The 12,877-nt window shown below is 59.3% G+C and overlaps 1 protein-coding gene across 3 annotated transcripts in view; it reads right to left on the bottom strand.

Moving 5' to 3' along the window:
- Window positions 1–842: 842 nt before the first annotated feature.
- The window catches only part of CD247 (CD247 molecule), a 70,357-nt gene continuing 58,322 nt past the window's right edge, over window positions 843–12,877 (bottom strand). For 2 of the 3 annotated variants that reach the window (XM_080824096.1, XM_080824095.1), the window contains exons 2-8: window positions 8,186–8,289; window positions 7,211–7,273; window positions 6,699–6,779; window positions 5,259–5,291; window positions 4,266–4,322; window positions 3,255–3,296; window positions 863–2,140 (exon numbers count right to left, since the gene is read on the bottom strand). In XM_080824096.1, the coding sequence (XP_080680222.1) occupies window positions 2,075–2,140; window positions 3,255–3,296; window positions 4,266–4,322; window positions 5,259–5,291; window positions 6,699–6,779; window positions 7,211–7,273; window positions 8,186–8,289 (446 nt within the window). In that variant the 3' untranslated portion in view covers window positions 863–2,074. Of the gene's footprint in view, window positions 2,141–3,254; window positions 3,297–4,265; window positions 4,323–5,258; window positions 5,295–6,698; window positions 6,780–7,210; window positions 7,274–8,185; window positions 8,290–12,877 lie in introns of all 3 variants that reach the window. The other variant, XM_080824094.1, reaches the window with a different exon arrangement.

Consider the following 12,877-nt stretch of genomic DNA (forward strand, 5'->3'; position numbering starts at 1 on the left):
CAGCTCCCCCTCCTACCTGCCCCCCTGGGTGTCATGACCCGGCCGGGCGATGCTGCTCTTTGCGTGATGTGGCTGGAATCCAATGGCAAACTGTTAACTCCCCAGCTCTGCGGTGGCTCTTGTGTGTCCTCGCAGGGAGCTTGCAAAGTGCTGGGCACAGAAACAGGTCGGTGCAGGGTAAATATTTGTTGAATGGAATTGAGCTCCCCCCATGAGGTCAGGTTTCAAATCGAGTGCCGTCTCTTCCTGAGGTGTTACATGCACGCCTCGCTGAGATGCGAGTCGCTCCTGCTGGAATCCCAAATGCCCGGGGGCTTTTAACAGCCGTGACCTTGGGTTTTTGATCTCGAAGTCTACCCAGTGTTAATTGGCAGCTTGACGAGTTGGGGTCGCTTTTACCACTTTTACATTCAGAGAGAAGCTGACCCAAAGGGACCTCTGTCATCCTCCAGCCCTCCCCAAACCCTGCGGACAGAGGGTTTGTGCGGAGGCGTCAGCGGCCGTTTGCAACTCCCACACCCCCACTCTGCCGGCCGTGGCTGCTCCGGGGCCGCCCTCTGCCGCCTGCCCGTCGCCCCCAAGCTGACCACGGGGCTGGGAGCCCTGCGGTCCCGGCGGCTTCCCCGGCCCCTTCCAGGCCTGGCCCGGCCGGACGCCCGCTCGGCCCGGAGGCACGGCCACCGGCCCGGAGGGCAGCACTCCCGGTCCCTGCACGCAGGGTCCAAGCAGCCACCAGCTCGCTGGGAGTCGGCAGTTTCGCCCCAAGGCAAGGGCCCCGGCTGGGCCGCCCCAGACGGAATCACCGGCATCACCGTTACCTGCCGGGCGGCCGAAGCACAGCTCGGGGTGAAAGCGGCATCTTGGCCAGCGCGTTTATTATGCGGAAAGTAAGCAGGGCTTTAGCACCCCGGCAGCAGAGCGTCACACACGACACCTCACGCGGCAGCGCTCCCGGACGCCCGCCCAGGCGACCCCGGAAGCCGGAAGCCGGCCGAGGCGACCCCGGAAGCCGGACGCCCGCCCAGACCCCGGAAGCCGGAAGCCGGCCGAGGCGACCGCGGAAGCCGGAAGCCGGCCGAGGCAACCCCAGCTCGCCGCAGCCCTCGGGTCTCTGCCGGGGTGCGGGGCGCTGTGCCGCCTGCGGAGGCCTTCACGGGGACGCCGGGCAGTGAACGGGGGCCTGGAAGGGGTGTGCGCGCGCCCCCGTCCCTCGCCCCGCTGTTCGCAGTCCACAGTGGCACCGACCGTGTGCCTTGAGGCCCGTCAGTTGACAGCTCACGGCCCCCGCGGGAGGCTGAGAGCTCCGTGAGGACGTGCCGGGCTTGTTCATTGTCGTCCGGTCCCGAGTGCGCAGCCCACAAATGCTAAGTTTCGATAAAGAGGGATGTACCCTTGATCGAGGGGGGCCCGCCCTGCTCTCGCAGAGCCTCCATCGCCGCTGCCCTGCTCCCCTCCTCCAGCCAACTTGAACGGCTCCCACCCCCCACCCGGCCTCTCCCCCTCTGCCCAGGCCTTTCACGGGGAGACACAACAGCCCCTTTGCCCAAGTGACAAGTGACCTTGAAATGAAGGCACAGGTTGACGACAGAAGCCAAATTTACAGCAGGAGCAAAGCCACTCAAATCCCGAGGAAACAATAAAGGCTATTGGGATATGTGCTAACATTTGGGGTTTCTCTGGGGACTTGACAAAACATGGACAGAACACAGCTGTGAGGAGCAGGGAGTACCCATCCACCAGGGAGGAGCCCGGCGCCTCCAGGAGAGGGGCCCGTCCCCAGTGTCCAGTGCACCAGAAGACCCCTCCCCCCCCCCCCCGCGGAAACCCCCAAAACATGCCACCCTCACAACGGACTCCTCAAGGATGGGCCATGACCCTGGTGGAGCTCTCTCCCCTCCGGAGTCCAGGGAGGATGGTCTGGATTTGGATATGTCCAAATGTTAACAATGCAAAGCATCCAATTCTCAAGAGGGAATACTTTGGAGGTGAACTGGGCGTGAACTGGGTTATAAATGCTTTATCCTGTGTCTTTAACAATCTGGGTGTCCGCGGGTCTGGCCTGTGGTTGGTGCTGTTAGCGAGGAGGCAGGTTCTGCATGTGGAGGGCGTCATAGGTGTCCTTGGTGGCCGTGCTGAGCCCCTGGTGAAAGCAAATCAGAAAAGGAAAGTGGGTCAGGAGCCCCGCACCGGCACAAACCTACCTAGAGGTCAACAAGTGGAACGAGCCCCTCGTGCCTCCCAGAGGGCTGCAGGAGAGATGCACTCTCTGCCCTGTGCGTGGGCCTAGAAGAACTTTCTGTTGGACCCAAGAGGAAGGGGAGCACCCCCATCCCTGAACACTGAGCTGGAATCAGGTTTGCTCCAGAGAGTTTGCTGTCCCTCATACCTGGGCCTCCAGGAAGCCAGGACTTGTCACAGGGAGACAGTGGCCCCCTGACCTCAGCCCTCTCCCCCCAGCCTCCTTCCCACGTCCCCCTACTACACCTATGCTCTTTGTTGGGGGTGGGGGGAATGCAAGCTGGTCCCAATCCCACTGGAACAGCTCTCCCTGGTCCAGAAGACAGATCAAAGCAGCCACACTCAGGAACATTCTGAGGGCCCTTTGACATCATTCTAAACTCAGGCGAGCTGGGCGGCCTGACACGTTGGAGTCACTCAAGCAAGCTCTGAAGAGCCCAGGGGAGCCAGAAGTAGCCAAATAAGAACCCGCTGGGGATTATAGTTTAGAGAAGTAGGCTGGGTATCTTTGGTTTGCATAATTTTTCACACTGATTTGCATAAACCAGGCACCCGACTATAACAACATCTTCTTTTTAAAGTTATTATTTCTCTTGATTTTTCTCCCCCTTCAGTTTTCCCACCCATCCACCCATCGTATTAGGTCTGAGGATACAGGGCAGGGCAAGGTTCTTTCAAGGGCCCAGAGCAGTGGGGGGAGAGGCAGGTGTCCTCTGCTTACATCAGCCCTCTGGGCAGCTGCTGCTTTTCTGTGGCCAGTGCCTGGGGGCTCCCGTGGTCCCCTGGTGGGAGCCGAGTCATATGCTTGGATGGCTGAATCCCAGCCATGCCCCAGGGCCTTCCTGGCGGATGTGGCACTGGGACGTGAACTGGGACTTGGGGTTTTGGCCCTGGCCAGCTGATGGCAAGAGCTGGGTGCCACCAAGCAAGCAAAATAGGGGAGTCTAGACTTGCCCCTGATTAGACAGCACCAGGCAGGGAGGGGGTGCCCGCAGCACAGACCAGAGGCCGCTTACCTGGTAAAGGCCATCGTGCCCCTTCCCTCTCCGACGCTGGTTCTGTGAGAAGGAACCAAAAGGGCAGAGAGTCGATCAGCAGCAGCCTCCTCCTCGAGCCCCAGCTCTCAGGGCCCCCAGAGAGTCGGAGGTGACTGTTTCCCGGGCGGGGGGAAGAAGGGTCTGCAGGCGACTGGTCAGACCTCACTCGGTAGGTGAGGTGAGGACTGGCTTCGATGGGGCCCAGGTTTGCTGGTCCCCACTCACACGCTCGGAGACATCCGAGTCCTAGAATCCGGGCTGCGTGGGAGCTGGCCATGTTGCCCGCCGCTTGGAATAAATGGGCGTCCCTGCCACTCGCAGAGCTCCTGGCTACTCCTCAGTGCTCCCTGGGAATGACAACTACGCAGTGGGAGCAGCTCTGGCTGCAGAGTCCCCTCACAGCTGGGCTCCCCTAGTTACTAGCTAAGTGACCTCGGGCGAGTCGTTTCACCTCCCGTGCCTTGCAGGGCACCCATTTCTCCCTGGATTATTGTGGGGATTACGTGAGACTGCCTACCTGGTAAAGCACTGACCAGACCTGCTTTGGGGACACGTGAGCTACGCAGCACCTACTCGGGAGGGGTCAGCACTCCGCTCTCATCATTCAGAAATTCTTAATCTTTTAGAAATAAGGGGCCCTGCGTTTTCATTTTGCCCTGAGTCCCAGAGTCCTAAGCTCTGAACCCAGCGTGGCACACAGTCAGCACCCGGTGATTACTGATGGTGACAGATTCGCCTTGCTTTTTACAAAGCTTCGTGAGTCTTGGGATCTAGACTTGGTTCCTGAAAGAACATCACCTTCCCCCACTGCCTCAGGCGCTGTTGAGTGGGGAAGAGCTGGGTTACGCTTTGCCCCTGAGCTACCCCAGGGCGTTCTGCTGGTGATACCCGGACGGAGGCCTACAGCAGGGACCTCGAGAAGGTGAGGAGGGCCTCCCTCCTCCCGGGGGCATCTCCACCCTGAGCCAAACCTTGGGAATGAGCACTCACCTCGCCTTTTATCCCAATCTCACTGTAGGCCTCCGCCATCTTGTCTTTCTGCAGCGCCTGGAAAAAGCAGAGGGCGTGAGACGCTGAGTTTCCTAACTAACGCAGGAAACGGTGGGCTTCCGCCCGACAGGAAGCCTCTCGACTTCCTACCTGGCAGGGAGCTCCCACAGTCAAAGCTCCAGTCCTTATTCACACTAGCCTCTCTGTCCACAACCAGCCCCTCGCCCTTTGGAACATTCTTTTCAGCAGCCGGTGGGAGAAGCAGGCTCCCCGCTGAGCAGGGAGCCCCACGTGGAACTTGATCCCGGGACCCCGGGGCCCTGGGATCATGACCCAAGCGGAAGGCAGACACTCAACCATCTGAGCCACCAGGCACCCCCTTTGGAACATTCTCTGAGCGGCCGGCCCTTTTGCACTGAACCGAGAAGCTCAACCTAGGTTTGAAGACACAAAGCCGAAGCACCTGAATGAGGACAGTGCAAGGGCTCACCCGGAGTCGCCAGCACCATCTACCTGAGCTACGTGTCTCTTTATATGTCCAAGGCCATGGGCCGTGCATCCCCCATATGCAGGAAGGAAGAAGAGGGGGCTCTGCTCCCAGGAGGTTACCTGCAACCGTCCCCTTCAGGGCAGCCCCAAACCAACAGCCTGAAAACCACAATCAGATCCACACCCAGGTGGCGAGCTGACCTTCCAACAAGAGGTGACACTTGGGAACAGACTCTGGCCTCTGGGAGCAGGAGCCCCCCCGAGGGGCTCGCCCCCGCTTTCTTGCCCAGCCCGACCTTGCTGTCCCCCAGCACCACCAACAGCAGACCCAGGGATGGAAGGGGAGAAGGCAAGGGAAGGGGGTGTCCTTCGAACAGCCAGTCCCTGCAGGCAGCAAGCAGGTGAGTCCCGTGGCGCAGGAAGGTGAAGGTCAAGTGAGGCAAAGACGCAGGGCAGGGAGCAGTGCCACCCGGAGCCCTCCCCCCAACGTCCGCCTGTACTCACATTGTACACGACTTCCTGAGGATTCCTCTTCCTCTGCTGGGAAAGACGGGGGGGCAGGTTAGGGGTGGAGAGACGGGGCTCCAGGCCAGGACAGTAGTAGCACCCTCCCCGCCACCCCCTCCTCATACCCTGGGCCAGCCCTGCCTGCCCCCGCCCCGGCCCTGCTCCCTCCTACAGCCCTGCCCCTGCCACCCCTGCCCTCACAGCTCTACTGGGGCTCCTACTTCTTAGCGTGCGTGCGCGCGCGCACACACACACACACACACACTCCCTGGCTTCACACCAATCCCCCCCCACAGGGCCTCCTCAGCCCAGTATTGCCCAGGGCTGGCCTCGGGCGTTTCTGCTGATAGCCCATTTCTGTCCCCTTGCAGAGACAGTGCCAAATGTGTCACAAGTGGCTGCAAACAAAAGGTGCCAAGTACCCTCACTTAGAGCAGGGCCAGTCACTGCCCAGCAAGCCCTAATGACCCCCAACCCCCCTTCACCCCTCCTCCTCTAAGGAAAAAGAGGAGAGGCGAGCTGAGGCTGGACGGCAGGGACCAAGGAAACTGCCAGTGTCCCCTCCCCGCCCGTTGGCTCTAGCAACAACGTGCCCGGCACAGGGCAGGGCTCAGACAGTGTGGGGCTGGGGGGACAGGTGTGGCCAGAAGCATCAAGGGCCACTGGGCACTGTCAGGCAGCAGTGTCCTAAAACCTGGGCAGCCTAGGCTTTTGGGCTGAACCCTGCCTTTTTTTTTTTTTTAAAGATTTTATTTATTTGAGAGAGATGGAGAGAACATGAGTGGGGGAAGGGCAGAGGGAGAAGGAGGAGCAGACTCCCCGCTGACTGGGGAGCCCAACAAGGGGCTCCATCCCAGGACCCCGAGATCATGACCTGAACCAAAGTCAGACGCTTAACTGCCTGAGCTGCCCAGGCACCCCTGAACCCTGTTTATAAGAGGACCCTGCCCTGGCCTCGTCCAGCCTCCCCTCCCCCCAGGGTGCAGAGTTCACAGCCAAGAGAACAGAGCCACTAGGAGCCTGGAACCGGACCTTGCTCCGAGGGATACCTGGTGCCCAGAATTCCGTGTCCAACGGCCTTGGGCCCTTCCTGCCTGGACCTCTTCACCAGATCTGTCCTTTTGGGGGCCTGCTTCTCAGGGTGGCCAAGCAGTTTAAGGGGAGGTGGTGGGTGGTGCTTGGTCGCAAGGGCCAAGTGCCATGTTCCCGTGTGGGAGGTCCCTTGCGATGCAGAATGGAGTCCAGGGGGAAGGAAGAGGAGGGGTGGAAGCAATTGGGGCTCCGGCTGTCCTCGGGCCCCAGGCCCCTTGCGTGTTAGGACGCACTGTGCTGATAGAGTGTGCTGGCTCCGAGGAGCCCTCTCCTGTCTGTCCTCAGCACGCCCGCTGGCACACTCACACTCACTCACACTCACAGGCAGACAGAGGAATACCCTACCTGTTTTCCTCCCATCTCAGGATCCAGGCCTCGTCTCTTGTCCAGAACTTCATATTCCTCTCTTCCTCTTAAATTGAGCTCCTAAAACAGACAGGAAAGCCTCAGAGCCAGGAAAGACACCCTCAGGAGGACGGACCGCTGGACCGGGAGTCCCCTCTGGGTGGTGGCTCTCAGAGAAAGGAGCAGGGACTGCGGTCTGAGTGAAAGCTGGGGGCCCGCTGGGGACCAGCCTCTCACAGGGCATCTCAGACAGCATGCAGTGCCCTGACTCGTGTGCGTGCGCGTGCGTGTGAGCGCGTGTGTAAACGGATCGGACCCAAGTCCCACTGTACAGGGAGAGGAAATCTGCTCCCTGCTACCCTGGAGGCCCACTGACCCCCTCCCACCCGCAGGGGCCCGGCCAGCCGCGGGCAGGAGGGCCGGGAGGGCTCGCTGCGGGACGGTTCCTGTGCCGCGTGCGGACTGGAGAACCCGCGGGCTGGGGCGAGGCGGCCGCGGGCGGACACACTTACGTTGTAGAGCTGGTTGGGGGCCTGCGGGTCCCCGGGGGCGGCCGCGCTCCTGCAGAACTGGAACTGGGAGAGAGGGAGGCCGGGTTAGAGTCCCGCTCCGCGCCGGGGCGACTCCGAGGTGAGCGGTGGCTGCACGGGGGTCCCCGCTCCTCTCGAGACCTCGTGCGTCGCCGCGTCGCTCCCGCTTAGTGTCCTCGAGGACCGGCCGAGGCGCGCGGAGCGGAGCCTCGCCCTCGGCGCTGTTCCCGCCGCCCGAGGGAGAGAAACGGCGATGCTCGGGGGCACAGCCCTGGAGCCCCCCGAGAGGTCATCTAGGACAGCTCTGCTCACACTTTTAAAAAGAAAATGAGTACGTAAGACCGTTCTACAAATGAAGACTTTTGCCGAAGTCCGCGGTCCGGAAGGGCGGTAGGCGCGAGGACCGAAGCGGTCGCAGGGACCGAGCCACGTCCCGCCCGCTGCGGGCACCGCGGCCGCCCCCAGTCCGGCCCTTTCAAGAAATGCAGGCTCAGGACGGCACCAGCCGCAAACCCAGGCTCTGGGCCCGCCTCGCGCGCACTGATAGGGACGCCGAGGTTTCCAGAGACAGGCTGCTTCGGCCTCCAGCAGCGGCGGGACAGCAGAGCCCGGGAAGACACGGTGGGTGCCCCAGCGCCCGCTCTCGGGTGTCTGGGACACAAGCCCCTTTCCTGCCAGCAGTGACCCTGCCCTGGGACGCTCTGATGTGTGCTCCTCTGTATGGCTCCTCAGGAGGAAACCGCCTCCCACTCTCCGCCCACGCGCCCGGGGCCGTGGCAGACACCACCCCGCCCCCTCCCCGGCCACCCAAGCTGCGGGCTTGGCTGGTCCCTGCTTGGCCATGGACACCAAGCTCCGGGCCCTACCCGTGCTTGAGACTTGCCAACACTAAGGCCCTTCTGAACATGCACCAAGCAGGGGAGCCCACGCCTTCTCCCCAAGGCCCACGGTACCCACCTTTGCTCTCAGGAACAGGGCAGTGATAATGACACCATAGATGAGGAGGATTCCGTCCAGCAGGTAGCACAGTTTGGGGTCCAGCAGGCCGAAGCTCTGTGCCCCTGTGCCAAGAGATGAGACTGATCAGCCAGGACCAGCGTGACAGCACACGTGCCCACCATCCCAAGGTGGCCCCATGACTGACTGGGCCAGGAAATCCTGGCAAGTGGGGCGACTGGATCCATTCCCTACCCCTTCTGACCACAACTTTCCTCCCGAACCCCTGAGCCAGCTCTGGGGAAAACCCAGCCTCCACTAACAGCCAGACGTGATGCTTGGTGGGGCCTCAGATGCTGGGAAGACCGGAAAGAAATAGAAACTAGGTGGAAGGTGAAGCTGTCCAGTGCACGTAGGATGGTGCCTTGGGCCCACTGGAGCCCAGCTGTGTGCGACCTCCCACATGAACCACGCCCTAATAGAACTCCCATGTCTGGATGAATGACCTCACCTGAATTAGGGTATGTAGCTCCCTAAGGCCCACTCGCAGGCAGAGAACAGGATTGATGTTTGAATAATATCAGTAATTAGGACCGTGAGAATTTGGGTTAACTCTCCCCTCCTGACTCGAAGTTTCCTCAGTGCCAGGCGCTCAGCAGGGTCTCCCGCTCAGGGTGGTAGGGTGTGGGGCTGGGCCCCAGGGGGTCTCGTGAGCAATAGACAAAGGTGTATTTGGGGAGCCCCGTCCCCGCCCGAACCTGGCAGGCTCCCTGCTTACGGGTCCCAGCCCCACGGCCTCAGCTTCATCTGTCCCTGCCCCCTCCCTTCCCTCCTGCACTTAAAATTCCCGGGACACACCTTGTTCTTCCAGACTCTGCCTCTGTGCCTTTGCATGCACTGTTCCCTCTACATATTCTCTCCCTCTCTCTCCGGGCAACCCTGCCGTCTGGTAAAGTCTGATGCGGCCTACAAAATGTAGCTCAGAACTCCATCTAGCTTGCTCCAGCCCAGTTTGCAGATGAACCCGGAGTCCTCACAGCCATATTAACCCTTGTCAAACCAGCAGTGCACATCTAGCTGGCGCTGGCATTACTGTGCAAAGGGAGTGGGGAAGGCGGTATGGTAAATGTTCTGGTTAAATCAGAGCACGTTTGTTTGAAAGCTCACTGCACTGCGAGTGAGAAGATGTGGATTTTAGATTGTACTTCCTGCTGGGGATGTGGGCAGCAACTCCGCCTGCAAAGGGTCCTAGCACCGGCCTCCACTGAGCGAGCCAGGGAACGGGGCTGTGGGCCCCCAGTGCCAGCGTCTCCAAGGCCAGGGTGCCCCCTGGTGGCCATCTGCAGCCCTCCGTCGCAGCTGTGGGAGTGGATGTCGCGCGCGTCCGGTGGTTTGACTCAGGGCAAAGTATTCACCCTCTTTCAGTCGCCTCTTCCATTAAGCAGGGTGAGAACTAACATTTCTTCAGTGTTTACTATGTGCCAGACACGCCTTTAATGGAATAACTTACCAGATCCTCCCCAAAGCCCCGCATGGAAACACAGAGGACACCCCCTAGTTAGCAGCAAGCGAGAGGCTGTCCCCAGGACTCTGCCAGGCAGTGAGCCCCCCTCGCATGGCTCTGCCCACCCTTCTCCAGGAGCAGCGTTTGGGCATCTACCCTCCCTCCACCACCCGCACTATGGGAGCAGGTGATCCCAGGCTGCCCCCGGGTTCCTCCTCTAACGTCCCTGAATCCCAATCTCAAACCTTCTACTCCCACCCTGATTCAGGTCCTCTTGGGTCCCTGGTGGCTGATCTCTTTGTAAGCTTCCAACCCAGGCCCAGCTCCCCCATGCGTCCCCCACGCCTCCCCCACACCGCCTCTTCTGCTCCTCTTTGAGCTCCCCAGAACTTTCCGACCCACTTCGAGCTCCCTCCTCTTCCAGCTCCCCCTTGGTAGCAGGACCCCTTCCCTCAGTGAGACTCTTCTCCCCCCACCTTCGCCCCTGGGGATTCAATAGCTGATTCTGACCCCCGCAAAGCACCCCACACGCATAAGACAGATTCTGAGATTCCCCTCCTCCTAGGCTGTACGGGCTGGAGGGCTGGAGACCAATGGCTGTGCTTTGAGCACAGGGGTGCAGGGGAGCCGTTCATTAGATATCCTGTGGTTTTCAGCAAAGATGCAAAGTTGGCCTGTCCTCTGGCCCTGAGGCAGAGCCACAGGACCCCCGCTGACCACAAGTAAGGGTCCGAAGCCCTCCAGGAGGCAGGCCACCCCCCCGACAAAGGCCACCAACGCTGGGGTGATTTTTTTCTTTTAGGAATGGAGCAGAGGTGTCAGCAGCAATTTATTGGGGTGGTTGAGATTCAGAAAAAAGGCTGGGAGAAAATCCCTCAGCTGCCTGTCACATAAAATGAGGACAGAAAAATTACTGGACAGTAAATTTAGAACAAATGAGAAGAAATATTTCTTCGTGTTGTGCAGAGCCAGCGCAATGGGGGAGGAGACTGGTTGCCTCCCCCAGAGATAAGTAACAGGGACAGGTTTTCTTTCTTTCTTTTTAAAGAGCAACATGATTTTATGGCCCATGACAAGTCTGTTGTGTGTGGTTTGGCCGAGGAGAGGATATTAACCGCAACATATTTCCTGGGGTAGGGATCCGCCATCCACCCAGTCCAGCTGTACTTGTGCTGGGAGCGATGGGCCTGCGGAAGGCAGTGGTAACACGGAAAGTTCCACAAGGGACCCAGGGCCTAATTCATTTTTTTTTTTTTTTAAGATTTTATTTATTTGACAGAGATCACAGGTACGCAGAGAGGCAGGCAGAGAGAGAGGAGGAAGCAGGCTCCCCGCTGAGCAGAGAGCCCGATGCGGGACTCGATCCCAGGACCCTGGGATCATGACCTGAGCTGAAGGCAGAGGCTTTAACCCACTGAGCCACCCAGGTGCGCCCCAGGGCCTAATTCAATGAGGTAACTGATTAACTATTTCTTGGGCACCTGCTCAGTGCCAGGGAATGCTGAAAGAGAAGGAGCCCTGGAGTGGGTGTCAGCTGGATTCTAGTCCCTCCCTTGCCACTAAGTAGCTGTGTGGTCTTGGACAAGTCACCTCACCTCTCTGGGCCTCAGTTTCTTCATCTGTAAAATGTCACCACCTTAAGGATGTGGTGAAAATAAAATAAAAAAAATATATTGGTAGATGTTTTTGTTCATTTCTTCCAGAACAGTGATGTCCAAGAGGTGGGTAAGGTCTTCTGAGTCCCTGCCTTCGTGGGGCTAAGGCTGTAGCTTACACTGGGTCGAGGGGCTTCCCTCGAACAGCAGAGTTTCCCAGGATGCCCTCTCAAAGGCATGAGGCAGAGACACTGGCTCCCTGGTTCTAGCTTCTTCCCTGCACCCTCAGCGCCGGGGCAGAGAGGTGTTTGCCTCCTTCCCTGAGCCCCTCGCACACCTTCTCATACCCTTGTTACATCCGGTCGCGAAGGAAGGTGGGTATTTAACATGGGGGATGGTGGCTGCTTTTCTCCACAGCTACGATTGTTTTCTCTCACGGTTCCCGTCCTCTGCCCCAGGTCCACAGCACCCAGGAGAACCCAGGGTCTGAGCAGGGGCCCAGAAAGTGACCGAGGGTCTCGCTCAGACTCTCCGTCCTGGCTCCCCCCCCCCATCTCCCCCTGCTTCTCACTGACTGGGTCTGGGCAGGAGCCTGGGCCAGGGGGTCTCCAGGGTTGGGATTTGGGAAGGGGGCAACATCTCATAGGTGCAGCCTCGCACACACATACCCTACAAGAAAGACACGTCTCACAGGCCAACATGGAGAATGAAATTAAGGCCTCCGTCCTTATACGCTGTGTTTTCTGTGAACTTCCCAACTGTGTGCTCCTCGACTTCCTTAAGCCTCAGTTTCCTCATCTGGAAGATGGCGCTAACCCCCCTCTGTGCCTCACCAGGTGGTAGTGAGGACTGCAGGTGCCCAACCCCGCGCGTCATGAGTGCTCCAGGCCAGCTGTTGTTGTCACTGTAATTGTCCCCCCACCCCCAAATCACCGCCAACACATTTTTTCTTTTTCTTTCTTTTCTTTTCTTTTTTAGGAAGAAAGGGTCAAATTTCATCAAGGACTTTTCAACTAGGTAGGACGAGAGACGCTGATGTGTCTGACTTCTGGGTGTTCGAAGCTGCACGGCTAACCAGATCCTGCCCTCACCATTAAACCGGGGGGGCATTTGATGAGGGGGAGGTATTCTGAGCAGTCACATGATTTCCCATTTAGAAAATGCTGCCTTCCTATCAGAGAAGTTGTGTTGACGAGAACAAAGACAACCTAACAGTAGCCTCTCAGCACAGGCCTACTCGTGATGGTCACCAGGGGGAAGGCGACAAGCCCTATTTGCAAAGCAGGAGGCTGGGGTAGGATCTGACCCCCTGAGCCTTTTTTCCATCCAACCCGGACCTCCACAGACCATTCTCTGGCCCCCTGCCCAAGGCACCCTCAGCAAATCTGGAAAATAAGGAGACCCTATTTTCCAGGCCTAACGGGGGACCCGTGCGCCAGACCCTTGCGTCTGGACAGACATACGGCAAGTACAGAAACTGAAGTCCAGGTGGGCTCCAGACGTGGGGAGCACATCTAGGTGTTAGTCAGGCAAGCTCCCAGATGATCAGGCCGTCCGCCTGGGGGCCAGGCGGGCAGTGATATTTTAGGGGATTCTAGGTATTCTGGGTAAAAC

This window comes from Martes martes (assembly GCF_963455335.1).
Source record: "Martes martes genome assembly, chromosome: 15".
Lineage (NCBI taxonomy): Eukaryota > Metazoa > Chordata > Mammalia > Carnivora > Mustelidae > Martes > Martes martes.